This window comes from Camelus dromedarius, chromosome 3, assembly GCF_036321535.1.
Source record: "Camelus dromedarius isolate mCamDro1 chromosome 3, mCamDro1.pat, whole genome shotgun sequence".
Taxonomy (NCBI): Eukaryota; Metazoa; Chordata; class Mammalia; order Artiodactyla; family Camelidae; genus Camelus; species Camelus dromedarius.
Window position 1 is genome coordinate 6,341,801 of NC_087438.1, and position 19,668 is coordinate 6,361,468.

General features: G+C 43.9%; 1 protein-coding gene across 4 annotated transcripts in view; it reads right to left on the minus strand.

The window, feature by feature from the left end:
• SEMA5A (semaphorin 5A) overlaps positions 1–19,668 on the minus strand; it is a 444,386-nt gene that overhangs the window by 110,390 nt on the left and 314,328 nt on the right. For all 4 annotated transcript variants that reach the window (XM_064479456.1, XM_031443174.2, XM_064479438.1 and 1 more), the window contains one exon: positions 14,859–15,063. In XM_064479456.1, coding sequence (XP_064335526.1) covers positions 14,859–15,063 — 205 coding nt within the window. The remainder of the gene's footprint in view (positions 1–14,858; positions 15,064–19,668) is intronic.

Consider the following 19,668-nt stretch of genomic DNA (forward strand, 5'->3'; position numbering starts at 1 on the left):
ACATTAGAAGCCCTACTCAAGTTCTGTCTAAAATGAGCAAGCCCCCTGCCTCTGTCAGTACTGGCCACAAATAAAGCAGAGGGGGAGATGACGGCTCTATTACAACCACCACCACTGCCTGACTGAAAAACAAAACACTCCTCTAAGAGCTCTGAATCACAAGGTGGTGCTTACAGGAAATTTACCACTGGAGTTTCCTGTGAAAGAAACCATATTACATTCAAAACAAGAGTACAATTAGTAGCATCCTCTGGGGATCTTTCCTAAAGCTCACAGCTAGCCCCACAGCTTAATTCTAATGCTCATCCTCCTGCTAAGGAGGCAATTCAAGTTTCTAGAAGGAAATTACTTGCCTTGGATTTATTGCATCTAAATTACAAAGCAACCACCCAGTTGGCAAAGTTGGCAGCCATTCTCTGGCAGCCACCAGGCAGGAACACAGAGTCTAAATCACCTCTCGCCCCCAGTGGTGAAATTTATCCTGTGTCTGATTCCATTAGGGGTGGACTGAGACGGCGGAGAAAAATCCACCCTAAGCACTTCTGTGCTTTTGCAACAATAATTTAAAAGAAAAAAGAGAGCTCGATCTAGTCAATGGAACAAGACAATTATTTGGTCATTTTTTTCTGAATTGCTGCATTACACTAATTATGAACTCTTGGCTGAGATTCCAGGCTATTTGATAGCTTGACTTTCCACATTTTTTTTTCAAGTATGATCTCATCCATTCCTATCGCTTCAAAGCCAATCCGAGGTCTCCATTACTGACTCAAACCTTTCTCTTTAGCTTTAAGGAAGGATTTCTAACTGACTGTCAGAGCTACACATGTAACTGTATCCCAGACTGAGCTGTCTCTCCTTTGGCTCAAATCTGTTCATGCATCTGAAACCCTTTTTCATTTGTTAGGATAAAATTTTCAATCTGCCACGTCTTACATTTTAGCTTCACCTCCTGTCTCTCTACCCACAACTCCAGCTGATCTAAATTCTCACCTTTCAGAACACCCCGGTTTGCCATAGTCTGCACTTCTCCCTGGAACATCCTCCCAAGCCTTCCCCAACCAGGCCCTCTGACTTCCGGGATGGGGATGTGTCAGAGAGGACGGGGCAAAACTCAGACACGGGAGAATCGCAGGCCACAAGAGAAGATGTCAGAGGCCGAAGCACCAAAAGTGGGTGAGAGATCAGTGCCCAGCCAGGGCAAGATGAGCTGGCCCTGGGACCAAGCCCTCATGTTCCTGGAACACTCGGTGCTCAAGGCAGGAAGGCCTCAGAATCTGAGGGTCCAAAGGTGCAGGTTAAGGGACCCTAGCTTTGAAAGTTAGAGGGTCTTGAAGCCAAGCTGCAGGGGAATCATTCACAGGTCAGCAGTTCAATAAATACCAGGACAACTGGCTGTTATCTGGTCCACGCAGAGAGAAACTAACGCAGCCCACAAATATTTTTAAAAAGCCAACACTGTGTAATCAATACAATTTCTAATTGAAAGGAAACGTTATAGTTCAACCCAAAGAGCATTAGCTCACTGTGAAGATTGCCTGTTAAAGACCCCTTTTACCGAGGACAAGTCAAGCCCTCTGTGCTTGCATTTACCTTTCACTTGCAATCAGTGTTCTTTTGCTACGGTCGGTCAAGCTCAGATTTTAAAAACTTAAGTGATTATATCAATGAAGATCTACATGAAATGCCTGACTGATAATGAAGTTTTGAGATCACTTTCAATACTACCGGTGACAATTTTTTTTTAAATTATTTAAAAATTTCGTAAGTGTATGAGTTTTTGAGTATTTAGGCAATTATTGAAATTTTTATGATTAACACAGCTACATGAAAATTGAGGGCTCTAAACCCTCATACCTGTTCTTGGGGGTGTGACAATCAACAACGACTGGTCTTAACGGAGGATCACTGCCAAGAACTTTTACTAGTTGTAGCTGATTCTCAATATTTTAACCTCACATGGCCAACAATGCTTAACACATATTTTCTAGTTAAAGAAATCTTCTTTCTTGAGCAAATTTTCTTTTCCTCTTTCTGCACTCAAGTTTAATCCCTCAAACAAAAAAAATTACATATTTAATCAGCTTCATTATACTCAGTTGGAGTGCAAGATTAGACTAAAAATAGATCACAAGAACTGCCCTCTTAACATTGTTTTAATCTCAAAATGCTTTAAAAAATTCAAACAGAGTTAAGCTTTTGCCGCCTTCAGAAATCCAAAAAATGATAATTATTCACATGGCCGGAAAGTTAATTAACTTGCATTTAATGCTCTCAAAGGGTGAAACAGCTCAGATCTTTTTTCTTCTCTCTTTCCTATTTGGGCTTAGTTAACATAATGACAATGGGGCTGGATGATGAGGAGAAAGGCTGGATGGACAGATGGAAGGATGGCTCTCTGCTTTTCAGCAACCTATTTATTCAGCGCTATCAGCCAATGCACAGCAGGAGAAGGAACTTTTTTCCTTCACATTCATTCTTCTTTGGTCTACAAGAGTAACTTCGTACGTAATGATAATTTCAGATAGTCTTGACTTTAGGGGTTGGCTAGGTTTGGGCTGCCTTGATTCTTTTTTTTTTTTTTTTGTATATATATATTTATTGAAGTATAGTCAATTTACAATGTTGTGTCAATTTCTGGTGTACAGCATCATGCTTCAGTCATACATGAACATACATATATTTGTTTTCATATTCTTTTTCACCATAAGTTACTACAAGATATTGAATATAGTTCCCTGTGCTCTACAGTATGAACTTGTTTATCTACATTACATATATCAGTATCTGCAAATCTCAAACTCCCAATTTATCCCTTCCCACCCCCTTTCCTCTCAACTATACATTTGTTTTCTATGTCTGTGAGTCTGTTTCTATTTTGTAAATAAGTTCATTTGTGGGTTTTTTTTTTTTTAAGATTCCACATATAAGTGATATCATTTGGTATTTTTCTTTCTCTTTCTGACTTACTTCACTTAGAATGATAATCTCCAGGTCCATCCATGTTGCTGCAAATGGCACTATTTTATTTTTTATGGCTAAGAAGTATTCTGTTGTATAAATATACCACAACTTCTTTATCCAGTCCTCTGTTGATGGACATTTAGGCTGTTTCCATGTCTTGGCTATTGTAAATAGTGCTGCTATGAATATTGGGGTGCATGTACCTTTTTGAATTAAGGCTCCTCTGGATACACTGGGCTGCCTTGATTCTTCATACAAGGTTTCTTTATTAAAAGTCACATCTTCAGTTTCTTGGAGGAAATACTTACATATCCAACAGGTAAGTAAGATATGATCAAGTAGGAACAGCATTTGCCTCTAAGGACATTGGCTTAAAACATCATCCTATTCTTAAACGAATGAGAACTGTACGTTTCCTTAATAAGAACCTTTGCAGAATCTTTTTGGAAAGATGATTCTATTTAAAGACCATAAAATGCCCTATTTAAGAACATCAATTTACCCATTTCTATGTTTCAGAAAGGGAAGGGAGATGAAAATATTATAAGGCAACAAACAATTGGACAGCTTTTTAATCACTTATGCAATCTTTTGCAAGAAACAAAAGAAATTCTGATGTTGACATCTCTGCAGATGACAAATATGATGTCCCCACATCCAGCGCAGGTTTGTTTGCAGACAGACGTGCACTGTCCATAATCGCACCGCCGTCAGGCTGTTTACCCCAATCACAGCTTGCTGCAGGCCTCCTGGTGGAAGGATTAATTCCTTCCACCTGTGTTACTTTACCACTACGATTTGGGGAGCACCCACTTCCTCTAATGGGCTCCAGGTGGGAACTACAATATTAATAGTTACACCTTGTTCCTTGTACCTTAGCACTCTTACTCCCAGGTCTGTCAAATCTCTTCCTTTTGCACTAAGGGATTTCTCTACCCACATCTCCTCTGAAAAAGCTTATTTACAAAGAAATGATGGGATTTTTTTCTTCCAGTCACTCTGCTGTGTAACGACTTCTGGAAGGAAGCCCATATGTAATGTCACCGGCAGTGATATTCATCAAGCCCTAGATTGCACTTATTCTTTCCTCGTCCTTCTGAGTGCGCTGCTGTCTGCTTTAGAATTTAATTACCTAGAGGCCGACGCTGAACTCTGCTTAGTCATGACTGGTCATCATTGCCAGGCAAGGGATATATACACAAGCCAGCAAGGATGGTGGAAAGTTACTTGGACAAAGAATGAAAAAGGTAGATGTTCAAAGCCAAGGCATAAACAATCCTGCAAGTCATTTGCTGCTGTAATCAGATGTGGTTCCACTTTGGCCCAAGCAACCTGACACCTTTGCAAAGCCCCTATTACCATGCCCTGTAAGTTAGATGAAATCATTACAGAAAGATTTATTCTGAAGACAACATTCCTTTCAAAGGGTAAACGAGGACAGCGCTCTGGCCATCTGAGTGGAACTCGAATTTTCCTAGTGCAAAGGTTCAATTTGTTAACACATCACAACAGAATCAAATTATTCCAGAGTTTATGGTACTCAGAAGAATTTTGCTTTCTGATTTAACAGCTTAGAGAATGACTGTGGTGGGCAAGTTGACAGCAATTCCACATACTATTTTAAAGCTTACCCGTCACGTGGCGGGGTGAGGGAGTTCTAGAAATCTGTTCCTTGCATTGCCAAAGGAATCACAAGACTTCATCCTGATCCTTCGTGTTCTAAGTCAACCTGAGCAGCGGACAGTCTCTTCTTGTGGGAATCCTGGATGCTCCCCAGTGGTCCTGGAATAACTGGGTGTCAGGGAGGCCGCGCCTCCCGGGGGAGAGATGCAGTCGCCTCCCTGACCATAGAGTGGCATTAGGAAGATTTTCCCAACAAGGCCTGTGCTCAACTCTATGATCAGGAAAAGACCGCCCTCAAGGTCACAGTGCAAAGAGAGGAAGGAGACAGAGATGGCTGGAGGGGTGCAGGCAGAGATGGTGATGGCTCTTCCATTTTTATCTTGTAAGATTTTTTTTTTCTTATTTGTTTTTGGTTTGTGAGGAAATTATCTGTTAAGTGTCATAAAATACATGGCATTTGCCCCCTGCCTTCCATTTCCACATTATTGATTTTTTTTCCCGACGCAGACATTAGCTCATGGAGCCCTGGAGCCAATGAAAAATGACTTCCTTCTGCCACAAGCACTTCAGGCAGGTCTAGATAATAGGGCACAGAACAATCAATGCCCTGGGCAGCTCAAACGAGAGCGAGGGCTGGTTTCCCCTTTGAATATGAACAGCCCTAAGAAGTGCAGGGGTAGATGTTTGCCCCAAAGGGGAACATTTTGTATTTAATAGAAATTGAAATTAACTGAAACTTACATTGAGAGATTTTTTTGTTTGGTTCTTTGTTTGGCAGAGGTGGGTAGCAGGTGTGGGATGGGGTGCATGAGGCCTCCTGTGGTAGCAAATTTCTAAGGTGGTCCCATAATTAGATACCCCTTTTGTTGAGTGACCTCACCAGTCATGATGGTATGTCCCTCCAGTGATTAAGTCACATTGCATCGCAACAGTGAAGAGACGCTGCAGGTGTCATCACGAGCCCAAATAAGTTGATTTTGAGTTAATTAAGTGGGATGATGCTTTGTAGTCCTGACTCAATCAGGCGAAAGCCCTTAAAAGAGGGACAGGAACCTCCCTGAGAAGAAAGGCTCTTTGCATGATGGGTGGAGTAAATGGTTATGTTGGAGAAGACTGGGTGGGGGAAGGAACTGCCAACAGCCTGTAGGGCATCCAGGAGGCCTCTGCCAAGAGCCGGCAAAACCCTGTTGCTGTCAGTCACACAGCCACGAAGAAATGAACTCTGCCAACAATCTAAATGAGCTTGTGTGTAGATTCTTCACCAGTCAAGCCTTCGGGTGAGACTGCAGCCCTACCTAACAGCTTTATTGCAGCCTGGTGAGACCCTGAGCAGCTAAGCCCAGGCTACCAGCCCATGGAAACTGCATGAATATAAATGTAAGTTGTTTGAAACTGCTAAGATTATATATAAACTGTTAAGTGTACACACACACACACACACATATATATGCATAATATCCCTCTTAACAGGTTTTGTATGAAAATAAGTAGTTAGCAAGCGTGGGTAATAACTACAATGCATTAATGCATTTTGTCACAGCCGATGAAATGAGTGACGATGGACTAGCCATCTATCTGGGAGTTTCACTACCTACGGAGACCTTTGTTCGTAAGGTCAACTAGAACAATCCTTTTGTAATAACACTTGCAGGTTCATCATCAAATCAGCAGACAAGTGAGCCTTCTCATAACTGAATTTTCAGGATAAAAGGGTCTGCAAAAACATACCCTAAATTATGCATTCCAGTAATTGGTGCTCTACGTGAGGACTCTCCTCATAAAATTTTCATAGTAAGTGGTTTGAAGGTTTCCCTGCAGAAGCGGAGATCTATAATTCACAAAACAAGAAAACTTGGGATATTGGGTGGACATAAATAAAACCTCTTCGGAGTTTGGATGTCGTTTCACACAGAAACAATACTATATTAACTATATTTTTGTATAAACAGGAAGGACTCCAGGCCTGGGAACAGGAGACTCTTGGGCTTAACCTCCAGTACCTTCCCTGACACCCAACGGTGTTATATCTAAAATGCACATCGGGCAGGATTTATATGAAAAGATGAGATAAAGAGAAATGGTTTGTATTTCTTCTGTCCACAGACTGCAATGTTTTATTGCTTGGGCCAACTTTCAATCAATACTAACCATATGAAGCATGAAAGAGAAAGAATGAATGATTTACATGGGTCTAAAACAAAGAAAGAAAGGAGAGAGAAAGCAGACGGAGAAGAGAACAGTGAAATCGGAAATCGGCCCCTCCATAAGGACAGAAGTGGATTGCATCAATTTAGCGTAAACTGAGGTATTTTCTAGTTTGTAGCATATAACTTCAGATTTTCTCTGTGGTTGGGGAACTAGGCATAAAGTAATAAAATTATTCAGAAAACATGTTTAATAACAAAGCACATTAAAAAATAGGAATTAATATGCCTATATTTAGTAAAACAAAACAATTAATTGTTTTTAATACCATTTTAAGTGGTTTGGCATATATTAAATTGGATTCAACAGTAGACTTTTCATTTTAATTGGGCCTGACATAAAGTTATAGTGAAGCACTAATTTTGTTCATTGAGTTCAGGGCACTGAGAAATGTCAGGGGAGCAGGAGAAAGCCGGGCTACGCTTCAAATCTGGCTGCAAGGTCCGATGCAAAGTGAGAGTACACCAGGCGGATTCATGTCCGGGGGCTCATATAATGAAATACCATCTCCGGGATGGCTTAAAGCAGCATGCATTTATCAGCTCACAGTTCTGGGGGCTAGAAGCCTGAGAGCGAGGTGTCGGCCAGGCCATGCTCCCTTGAGACTCTGGGTACAAGCCTTCCTTGCCTCTTCCCAGCTTCTGGTGGTGGCCGCCCATCCCTGGGGCTCGCTGGCTGGCAGCGACATGACTCCAGTCTCTGCCTTTGTTGGTCCATGTCATTCTCCTGTGTGTCTCTCCTCTTCTTATAAGAACAGCAGTCATGCTGGATTAAGCATCCGCTCAACTCCAGTACAACTTAATTTTATCTCATTACATCTACAGACTCTATTCCTCTTGGTATTATTATTATTATTATTATTACTATACTTGGATTAAAATCTTAATGGTCTACAGAGCATGTCTCATCCATCCCTGCCTTCATTAGTAGCCCTGGGACTCTGCGGGTTTGGGTGCATTCTTCCTCAGTGAGCTTGCTTAGAAAGTAGAACGCGAAGCAAGGATTACAAACTGATGCATTGTTAGGGGTACAATCCCAGGGCTGCGTGAGTGAGGGAAGAAGCGGAGCGGGAAAGGGTGGGGTCATGCCATGTGAGGGGTCACCACGGGCCATGCCTATATGCTGAGCCACAAAGAGACATCTGCTTGGCTCCCTGGAGAACCTTGTCCTCAACAGCCCATCGGAGCGGAAAAAAAAAAAAAAAAAAAAGGAAATTTATTAGCTGGTTCCTTCCCATGTCCCGCCTCGCGTTGGCTGAAGCTCGCCTCACAGGTCGCACAACCCCCTGCACTTCCGGGTTGCACCTCCCGGACCCTTTAGCATCTGCTTGAGAAGCTACATCCCAGGCCAGCGATGTGAGGTCTTATCCACATCCAGAAGTGGCAGGAGGGCCTGGCCACCAGGAGTTGGCATCAATTGGAAGACGCTGGTCCTGCCTAGGAATCTGTCAGCCCAGGTGGCAGCTGAGACAGAGGAAACGGCTGAGGGTCCAGGAGCAAGGAAGGCCCAGAAAACCTGAGGAAGTGCTGAAGACACGTCCAGTCCGTGTACCGTCTTTAAGTTTTCCCGGCACACTTTGCTCCACCAGCTCGCAGAGCCCTTCCTGTTCTGTGGGACGCCTTAATTCTTCTTTCATCTGAAATTAGCACGGATACTCAGCTCGCCACCCATCCCTTTTCCATGGCTTCTTTCCTGAGATTTCTATTCTGATTTTCTTCTTTGACCAGAAATCAAGGTTTTCTCTTTTGAAAGTAAGAAATCACAGACACTATAGCCCTAAATTCTCCATGTACTTTTCTCTTTGAAGGGAAGATTAGCCTAGAATAAAATGCTTGAGTCACATTCAATTTCCCTCCAATTTTTATATACATTGTTTTACCTGAAATCTGGTATTGAGTGTTCCACTATTGTTTTGTTTTGTTTTCCTTTCTTTCTCAAAGCTTCTTCATCGTTTGTTGACTGAATCTCGCCAGTGATTAGTCTTGTTTTGTGTTTGTAAAAGACACCCCTGCTATTTGTTCTACTGCCTGAGATTTTCATTTTGGGGAATGTTTGCCTGTTCTCCTTATTTCTGGTTGAATATAATACTCTTGATTCATATTTTCTTTTTTTCAGAATATTTTAGTCCACGTTTCATGGATTTATGCACCTGGGGAGTATTCTGGGACCACCTAATTTTATTTTTTCCATTTGGAGATATTTTCCCTCCTGAATGCCTAAATAATTCTTTATTTTTGCCATTTAAAACATAACCTGACTACATCTAGTGTTCATTTATTCTGAGTCAATATTCCTCAAACATGGTGTGTTTGAAATGTGCAGACACAATTCTTTTGTTTCAGGGCAATCATCCTCGATACCTCTGCCTGCCCCTGCCCAGACCACCAAGCTCCATTAGCTATAATTTCTGACGCTTTTTTTTTTAGCCTGATATATTTTAATCACTCTGTATTGGCTTGCTGCGCCTTAAAACATTTTCTTTCAAATCAAGTCACACCTGTTTGGCTAACTAGTTAGCAAATCACACCATCAACGACTGAGATGAATTGTAAACATGTCTGCTGGGCCCAGGGTGGGTAAACAGACTTTATGTCTGCATCACAAATGATTAGAAATCAATCACAATGATGTCAGGGCTCAACCACAGGGAGAGGCAAGGTACATTCATTACACGGAGACGATTCTACGTTAAAAAAAAATCATTATTTCCTCTGGAGCAGCCCTACTTGAATATGGTCCAGAAATGCCCAGCACTGAGTTGACCTGGGATCCTGTTAGGAACAACCACTCTCCGGACTGACTCAGCATCTCATGATTTTGGGTTTTGGACCCTGTATTGCACATGCCCTCCAGGTGAGTCTTATCCATGTTCTCGTTGAACCAACACTGGTCTAAAATGGTACTTTAGAAATAATAAAGGTTTGAATTAAGGGAATAAGTATTCATGGAACAATTGAAATAAATGGTTAGTAGAGGTGGCAGAGGGTTCAAGCCTACAGGATGGGGTATCTGAGTAAGAGCGAGAGAGAAGACCAGAGAAGCAGCAGATCTGTAATGCACTGCAATGGAAGCCAAGTGAAAATAAAGTAATATATTTCATCCTAGAAAGAACAGTAGAAGCCTTGAAGCTGAATGGTATTTCCAGGGAGGCAACAGAGAATTAGAACAGCCATAGCAAGGGCAGAGCAGAGCAACAGCCTCACGGGAGGGGCAGGCAGACTACATGGAGGAAGGAAGCAGAGGAGGACCACAGAGGGAGGTGAGGAGCCAGAGGAGATGGTGTTCCACAAACCAAGATCCCCTGCGATGCTGATCCTATCTTTGTAGAGAGAACTGAGCAACTATTTGCATATAAGATTCCGTCACTTACAGAACTCCACTCGGAAAAGGAGTTACCATTTGCCATTTTGCCTCCTGCCCTGAGAAGACCTTCAAAGGAATAACTTACAAAGTATCAGCACAGTCATAGACCAGACAATACGCCTCACCCTGGCTGGATTTCCAAGGAGAGAGATGGGAGTAGCAGGGAGAAGGACCCAGAAGGTGTCTGGGAAAGGCAGTTCGACTCAGCGGGGTGACGGCCAGCAGGGAAGTGCCATTCGAGCTGCAAGAAGCACCGTGAACCTCACCAGTATCGGAAGTCTACTTCACTTCGATTTTTAGATCATACTGACAAATAAAATTAACCAGCTTTCAAATGGCCATTGGCAGGTGTTCTCCAATTTGTGTTTATTCAAGTAAAGTCCAGGTGAGATAAAATAAAGGTATAACCAAACCGGATTCCCAAACCCAAGCTCTCAAACTGATTTAATTAGCACAGAAGGAAGTATCCTGGCTTCATTGCTTGTGGACGTTACACCCATGCTCTACCAGCTGAGTGCTTACAGCGTGTGCAATTGGACGGTAAGGATGCAGCCACGTGTGCTCAATACCAGCTTTCCTAAGAAATGTCTCCAAGGTTTGCCTTGATGGAACTCTACTAGAGCCAGATGAAAACAGAAGGCCATACTGAATTTTGAATTTTAAAAGTCACATTCTGTAATCTTTGTCACCGTTACTTCTCGGGAGTTGTTCAGTGCTTAGCAGGTTTAGCTAAAATGGATCTGCATTTTTTGGGATAGTTTTTCTAATATTCCATTTTCACATTTCAATGCCTTAGATGTAAAGGAGAAATCTGTCTGCTGGATCATTAAAAATGATATCCTTTAAAGCTAAATCTTATTCTGAATTAAAACTTGCAAAAGAAGATATTTCCTTCAAGAAGTATTAATCAGTGCTATAAGAGATAAATGAAAAGATCTAGAACCTGGATGTGACATGGAATTTGTAATTTATAGAGGTCCTCAAGTTAGAACCATCAAGCTAGTCTAAACAAACTTAAACACCATCTACATATCCAGCCACCAGGATAATCCTCTGTGCGTTTGCCCCAAGTCTTTGAATAGGGCTGGGGTCAGGGCTCTCTTTAGGACGCCATGTACCCACGGTTGTTTCCCTGAAGGGATCTTCACTCACTGCAAACTCCCCTTCGCCTTGAGTTTAACAACCTGACTTGCGAGGCGTGGAAACTGCAGAAGAGTTCCATGCATGGCGTCTTCTCCTGTAACCCCAGCGTGGGATCTGAGTTAGTAGCATCTTGCTGTATATGCCATGACTGAATTTGTCCATAGGCAGTGGACTAACACAAAGGCAAAAAATCAGGTCTGCAGAACAAAAAAGTGAATCTGGGTAGGGCATGTTTGCTGGAGGGCTTGTGGTATACCATTATCAGAATCAGATCTGCAAACATAGAGACAGGATCAGAGGGCCAGGAAGCTCCTGCAGCCTGAGCGAAGGAAGGGGTGGGAGAGGGGGACGTGAGGGAAGGGCAGGAGCCCAGTCATGAACGCACGCAGAACTGACCCGGGCAAGCATGTTTCCGGAAGGCTGCACGGCCTAAAGGCCACAGACCTTGACCATAATTTCACCTCAGATCTTTCATTTATCTAAGTTGGTCTGCTTTATTTATTTATTATTTATTTATTCATTCATTCATTTATTGAAGTATATTTGTTTTTTTACCATGTTGTGTCCATTTCTGGTGGGCAGCACAATGCTTCAGTCATACATGAACATACATGTATTCGTCTTCATATTACTTTTCATTATAGGGTTACTACAAGATATCGAACATAGTTCCCTGTGCTCTACAGTATAAACTTGTTATTTATCTACTTTATATATCGTAGTCAGTATCTACAAATCTTGAACTCCAAATTTATCCCTCCCTACCCGCCTCCCCTCTGGTGACCATAAGTTTGTTTTCTATGTTTATGAGTCTGTTCCTGTTTTATATATAAGTTCACCTGTATCTTTTTAGATTCCACATATAAGTGATATACGGTTTTTTTCTTTCTCCTTCTGGTTTACTTCACTTAGAATGATGATCTCCAGGTCCATATACGTTGCTGCAGATGGCATTATTTTGTTCTTTCTTACAACTGAGTAGTATTCCATTGTATAATTACACCACAACTTCTTTATCCACTCATCCATAGACAGACATTTAGGTTGCTTGCATGTCTTGGCTGTTACAAATAGTGCTTCTATGAACACTGAGGTGCATGTATCTTTTCAAATTAGAATTCCCTCCAGATATATGCCCAAGAGTGGGATTGCTGGAGTATATGGTAAGTCTATTTTTAGTTTTTTAAGGAATCTCCATACTGTTTTCCATAATGGCTGCACCAAACTACATTTCCATAAACTGGTCTGTTTTATTTTGATTTAGATTCTGTTTGAACATGTTGTTTGCAATAGAAATCATCAAATATTTTAATCCAGTGGGCATGTTTTAAATAGTAATAGAACAAGTTGCTCATTGCTGTGGACTGAGTGTGTGTCCTCCCAAATGTCATGTCAAAGCCCTAATCATCAAAGCAATGACATTTGGAGGTCAGGACTTTGGGAGGTGACCAGGTCAAGAGGATGGAGCCCCATGATGGGATCGGTGCCCTTATAAGAAGAGACAGGAGAGAGAGGACCGTGTGAGGACACAGCAAGAAGACGGCCATCTGCAAACCACGAACAGAGCCCTCACCAGGAAACAAACCGGCTGGCACCTTGAGCTTGGACTTTCCAGCCTCCAAAACTGCACGGAATAAATGTCTCTTGTTTGAGGTGCCCAGTCCGTGGTACTTCATTACAGCAGCCTGAGCTGACTGAGATAATTGTCAAAATTAAAGTAGAAGGGTCACCAGAAATCATCAGAAGCTCACTATAAATCCTCATAAACACAATGGAAACAAACGTGACCTTCCCAAGGCCTTGGTAGTGGACTAGCTCAGAATTCTCAGGTTGAGGCCGCAGGCTGCTCTGCACTGACCTGCCCAGACCTGCTCAGGGCCAGCCCATCCCCCTCACCATCCCCCCTCCAAGTACTGATGAGGAACTCAACAGCCTCTTAGAATTCCAACAGGACTCTATTCTCTGCACATCAACCAGAACATTTATGGGAAAAAAGAGAAAAAACTAGGAAAAACTTTGGAAAGGTCCGTTTCATTCATTCCTCAACCCATCACATGGTAGGCTCACTGCTGTGGGGCATTAGGATAAAAATGGCAGGAAAAGAGTCCTGGTTCCTCTGCTCTCTAGTGAGCAAGACAGACACTGTGATGGTAATTCCTTGTCTGCTCTTAAAACAAACAACAGACTTGAAGTTCCGTCCCCAAGGCAACCAGGTCCATCTTCTCCAGGTCTTCCCCGAATACCTCTGGAAGCCTTGCTCATAGTAGCTATTTCCACCCAGCTTCCTCTGTGCTCCCTCCCTGTCCCCCTACTCTTCCCTCAAATGGAACTTTGGAGGCACCAGTGGCCTCCTTTGGTGATTCAGTGGTTACGTTTCGGTCCTGACTTGACCTGACCACACAGCGGCCCCGGCCACAGCTGCCCACTCCTGCCTCTGGCACGCTGGCTGCTTCCCTCCTCGTGTAAGGCCAGCTGTTCCTCCGAAATCAGCTCTCAGCTTAACCATCACCTCCTAGGAGAGTCCAACCTTGCCGGCCAAGCACAGGAGGCTCCCTGGCTCTCACTGCCACCTCCCTCTATTCACACCCACTGCATAAGCTTGTCATCTCCTCTCTCAGAGTTTTCTTAGTGCTGGCTTCTTATCGGTTGTCCCCACTGGCCTGTAAGGTTCAGCAGAGCCAAACTGCCTGTCTGTTCACCATCTTACTCATCAGTGCTCAGATGGACCACAAGATAGGAAAACCTTAGTAAATCTCAGTAATTTCATCAATAAAATTAACCAGCTGATGGATATAAGATATTATTAACAACAATGAAAATTGTATTCTATGCAAAGGTGCCAATTACACCAAACACTGGACAGAGGACGTGGAGGTGAGGTGGACTTCACAAAGAGGGAGCTCTGTAGGGGAGGACCTGAAGGCAAGAAAAAGCTGGGCAAGTTTGTGAAACTAAGACACAGCCATGAGGCTGGCCTCAGACACCCAGTGCTGTTCCTATAATGAACTAAGATGGCACCTGCCTTCAACAGGCGAGTTACTATGGAAACCAGATGGGTCTAGTTGTCACTGATAATTGGGTCAGCATTGTTTCCTGTGTTTTCTATAAAATATTTTGTTATTTATGCCCATAGACATATTCTTCGGAATGCTTCTCCATACCGTCCTACAATAGGAATTTCTTGCTGTGAACACTGTTTTTAAACCAATCGGAAATCATATGATAATCCCAGGATAGAATTTCACCCAGCGAGCTCCTCTAACAAATTTCACTGTCTTAAATTATCCAAATGAAAAGGGTCTTGCCAAGAAAAGACTTACGTGTGGTTAAGAAACAATAGTTAAGAAGTCAGGCACTGCCTTTCCAATTAAAATTATGACTAACACAGTTTAAAAAAGAGAATGAAATTATTTCCAGAGGATGTTGAAGATGAGGGAGCCCGATGGGCTTTGCGGCTTGGAGGAAAGAGGACAGACCCAAAGCATGATCGAGTGTTTGGAATGTAAAAAGTGAAATCAGACGATGGTCAAAGACTTCTCCAAGGAAGGGCAAGCTCCTACCTGTGGCCAAATAGATGATGTGGACCAGCGCGTCCCTGCCCTGCACCACGTCGACAGCCACGTGGGAGAAGCGGCTGTTGTCCTCCATGAAGGCGGGCACTGCGGTCACTGGCTGTACCACCTCATGCATCAGAATGAACTTCTGAGCATCCTGCAGGTTCCTTTCCGTCAGGTTCACGTACAGGCCCTGGTCCATGGTGCCACACTGCAGAGGAAGACAGGCCGTCACCAGAGCCAGCCCCCTGCACACCCACAGTTGACCGTGGCCACCCCAGCTGGAGGCTGACTTGGAATCTTAATGACTGGAGTGCACAAACATGCCTGCTTCTCCATTTCCCTTGAAAGCTCCTGTCATTGGAGTCTCTCTTATTGCAGATCTGAACTCACTATATTTGGAGAGTCTCTTGACTCCATCATAAAAGAATGATCAGAAGTTTAAAAAACGAAAGTAGAAGCCATTGCTAACTTGAATTTAAACAGTCTCCTCAGCACCTGTTGAGCCCCTTGAGAGCTGTCTGGCTAAATGCAGGCTATTCTATCTGTCAGATAAACCAGGTTCGCACACTGGAAATGCAGCCAACGCATCACGTAGATTTACTAGTTTTCCTTGGAACGAATGGCAGGTCTTTAAGTAAGGTCTGGACTCCAAGGAGATAGAACGAGGTCATGGTAATCTGTAAGCCATGCAGCCTTGCTCTGCTGCCTTTCACGTGGGCTGCAAAACACTAAGCTGGGCTCACTGCTCTGTGCTCATATTCTAAGCTAGAAGAAACAAAAAAATTTGTTTAGAGTCTAGCATCTGAGAACTAACACGGTGTAGGGGAGCAAAACTTGACACTCTGAAATGTCTCTCGGGCATGCGAGTTATTTCTAGCTGAAAACAATGAAGGCTGAAGAGATTCAGGAAAAAACTTTGCCCTTCCCCTTAACTGCTTAAAGAAAAAAAAATGAGGTAGAGGGTCTGCTCCTGGAATAGAGTACGTCCAGAAACATCTACAAAGAATACGGCCTGAGGGTGGTAGGGAAACTCGGCAGGGCCCAGGGATCAGGGTCCACGCTGTGTCTCACTGTCTCCTCCTGGGCCAGCAAGCATTTATTTACCAAACATTTGCTTTTCTATCTCTGGGTCAATTGCCTTCTTCCCCTTTGAAGACCCAAACTGCTACCCGCAAGGTCCTCTTTTATCTTTAGCTGAAGGTGAATTTGAGGTGAGGGCTTCAGTCATTTGGGGGAGTTAACTGGTTTTCCTGGTCTCTCCAATGCATACATGTTATTAAAATTTGTTTGCTTTTCCCCTGTTAATCTTTCTCATGTCAATTTAATTCTTCGACTGGTCAGAAGAACCAAGAAGGAGAGAGAGAAATGTCTTCTTCCCCAACAATGATGAATTTGCAAGAAGAGAGGGGGCTAAGGAGACAGACGAAGTGAGGGAAGAAGGGAGGTGGCGGGGGGAGGAAGAAATCAGAAGGAAATGGGCAGGAGGGGGCGTCTCGGGTCAGAAGTAGCATGAAGAGAAATCTGGGAGACACAGGGGAAATCAGGCCTGGGAATTGCTGAGAATTCAATTCAGAGCTGCGTTGTAGGGAGGCTGGCAGGTGTTCCACAGGATGGTTTTGGGCAAAGATGAGGTAAAAAGGGGGATAGGAAAGCCAGCCGAGCTTTCCTGGGGCAGAGTGCAGAATCAGAAAATTCGCACCAACCGCTCCCATTTCTTTCATAGACTTTAAGTCCTGGTACCAATAAAGGCTGATCCTCAGAGCTTCATCTAAGTAGGTTTAGTGGAAACGAATTCCCTGTCCATAGCATCTGAAACTCCTTTTATAACATGTCATTTCCAGTACTTGCTCTTATAATCGGTTAGAGGTGCAGAAGTAGATGGAAAAGGCTTTTGTGAAACAGCCGGTACTCCTGACGCACTGGGTACAGTGCCTCCCACGCCAGGAAACGACAGCACGACTGTCGAATCAAAGACTCTTGCAGCGAAATGCATTCTGAAACTGGTCCAGTGCTCGGTTTAATGTCACATCCTGGCAGGGGCGGCCTGGGTGCCAGGCAGTGGGAAGGTCAGGTGAAGACGAAGGATGCGGCTCTGTGACCCGGAGCCACGTGGCCTCAGGTGAGGCCCTGCCTCTCAGCCTGTCTCTTGACCCATCAAGTGTCTAGAAAATACCTCCCCTGCTCACTGCGCAGGGCGGCTGTGAGGCCAACGGGGACTCTCAGTGGAGAGCATCTGTACATGAATCACACGTGCTTGCACATGCCGAGGAGCAAGGCTGTGCGCCTGGCACAGAGAAACCATTCAAACAACAGTAAATGGTCAGTGTGTCCTCATGGAAGCAGCAATTCTATGGTCCATTGAGCCACAGAGGCTAAAGGGAATGAATGAATAGATAAAGACAGGAAGGAATCAATGGATGAACACACGGCAGTTGTGTCGGGGGGTGGGGTGGGCTGTGTCAGGAGATTTAATGTCATTAACATATTTAATAGCAACACTTGGCAGACAGAGCACTGCCTGTTAACAAATGTGTTACGAAGTGGAAGCTCTACCAGACTTGGTCTGAAGCCGATCCAGGTGAGTTCTAGTTCTGAGGGCGACAGTGTTTGGCTGTTTCCTCATCCTGGAGCCAGCAGCAGTATTTCAGGCCCAGGTGGCATTCAGCAGTCTGCCTGCTGGGTGAAGTTTTGGACATGGGTTTTGCTTTCTACGCACAGTGTTTTTTGTTTTTTTTAAATTGACATCATAGAAATCAGGAGACATAATATAAAACTGAGGACCTCTGGCTGCTCTTAAGGACGCTGGGGACCTGGGATACTTGGAGGCCTGGGTGGGCCGGGACTGCCTGGCAAGACCCCTTGTGGTTTTTCACTCCTGGACCCCCTGTCTTATAAGTCAGCAACCTCAACTGTCACTGTGATGTTGTGATTTGTAATAAGAAATAAATATTTGGTCTTCATCCCTGTTCTGTCACCGAGCTCTTAAAACCCTTGAAATTTCCTAAGTGATGACAGTAGTAAAGATGTCTTTTGTTACGGCAATGAGGCGACTTTTGGAAAGCACCTAAGGATCGGGGCTGGTTTCCAGGGGACCCAACCATGTGATTAGAGGGCTGGAACTTTCAGTCCCAGTACCCTGACATCCAGGGGGGAGAAAGGTGCTAGTGGTTGAATCCATCTCCAATGGTCAATGATTGAATCGATCTTGCCTGTGTAACAAAGCCTCCAGGAAAACCAGAAGGACGGAGCTGTGAGCTGCCAGGTTGGTGAACACATGGAAATTCAGGGAGTGTGTCCAGCTCAGAGAGAGCTCCATGCTCTTTCCCCAGACCTTGCCCTTTGCATCTCTTCCATCTGGCTGTTTCTGAGTTATTTCCCTTATAATAAACCAGCGATCTAGTAAGTAAAATGTTTCTGAGTTCCATGAGCCAATTAATGAAATTAAAGAGGGGGGTCATCGGAACCATAGGGCAGAAGCATGGGTGCCAACCTGGACTTGAAGCTAACATCTGAAGTGAGGGTCAGGGAGAGTCTTGCAGGACTGAGCCCTTAACCTGTGGGATCTGATGCTGTCTCTGGGGAAACAGTGTCAGAACTGAGTTGAATCATAGGACGCACAGCTGGCGTTGGAGAATTGCTTGGTGTTGTGAGAAAAAACCCTATAGGTTGGAACTGAGTGACAAAATTGCCAGCCAAGGACTGGTTTTAAAGTATACTTTACGATGGCCTGGTTTCTCTAACCAGCTTATGATGAACATCTCACCCAAGGACTCTTTTTCAAATATTTTGAAGGCTATTTAAATTTATAGCGTACATTCATTAGCTCACAAGGAACCCACCTCGCTCTCTAATGGGCTGCAAATTCTCTAGCTGTGCCTTGTACAGTGGGCTCCCGCAGTGTCTGTGTGACACCCTGGGGACTCTGGGCAAGAGGAAAACAGTAAAAATAGTAAAAACATAGCCATCGTGCTCGTGTGGCTCACAATCCATAACGGTGTCTTGCTAACGCCTCTGAAAATCATAGGATCAATACTTCTACTAATTCTTGGACAGTGAGACTTGCATTCTTGTTTGCTTGTTTCAGGGACCACTGATCCACCCTTGTCCTAGACCACCAGCGAGCTAGGTGGCAAATCTGCGGTCACAGCCTCACACTGGGAGCGCCAACTGTGACGGCACCTTCCTCCTGTCTTGCTACAAACACGCACTGCACACCAGATGGTGCGGACAGCTCGGCCAAGCCCCTTCATTCGGCCTTCCAGCAATGGCTTCCTCGTCTGCTTGACCACGTCTAAGGGTCTGTTTTCCATTTCAGCTCCATCATTTCTGATTCGCACTAATCAAAACTGCACAGAAAACTCCAGAGTCTGTCCCACGGCAGCCGTGCTGCTGGGTCTGGATAATGTTTTCCGATAGTGATGGACGGTTGTCCTGCTGGGTGAGACAAGAAAGTCTGGACGACTTTGGGGGACTGCAGCCTTTAACAGGGCAGACTTTTACAGCACCTGCTACCGTGGTTGCTATATTGTAACTGACAAAATTAATGGGTTTTATTCTGTTTTGTTACTGTTTTCAATAGAGATTTCTGCGTTAAATCTTGAAAAAATGATGCACTGTTCCTCTTAACCCTTTCTTCTTCCTGAACCTGAATCACATATCTGCTCCGATAATTAATTAGCTGCTCCTAGTATGCAAGAACTGCATAGAATTCCAAATGTTAGTAGGCAAACAATAATAAAAAAGAATCAAAGCACTTTCCATTGTTGGTTATTGCAAACATAAGGCCCTTTAAACAGAACCAGTGGAGGGATCC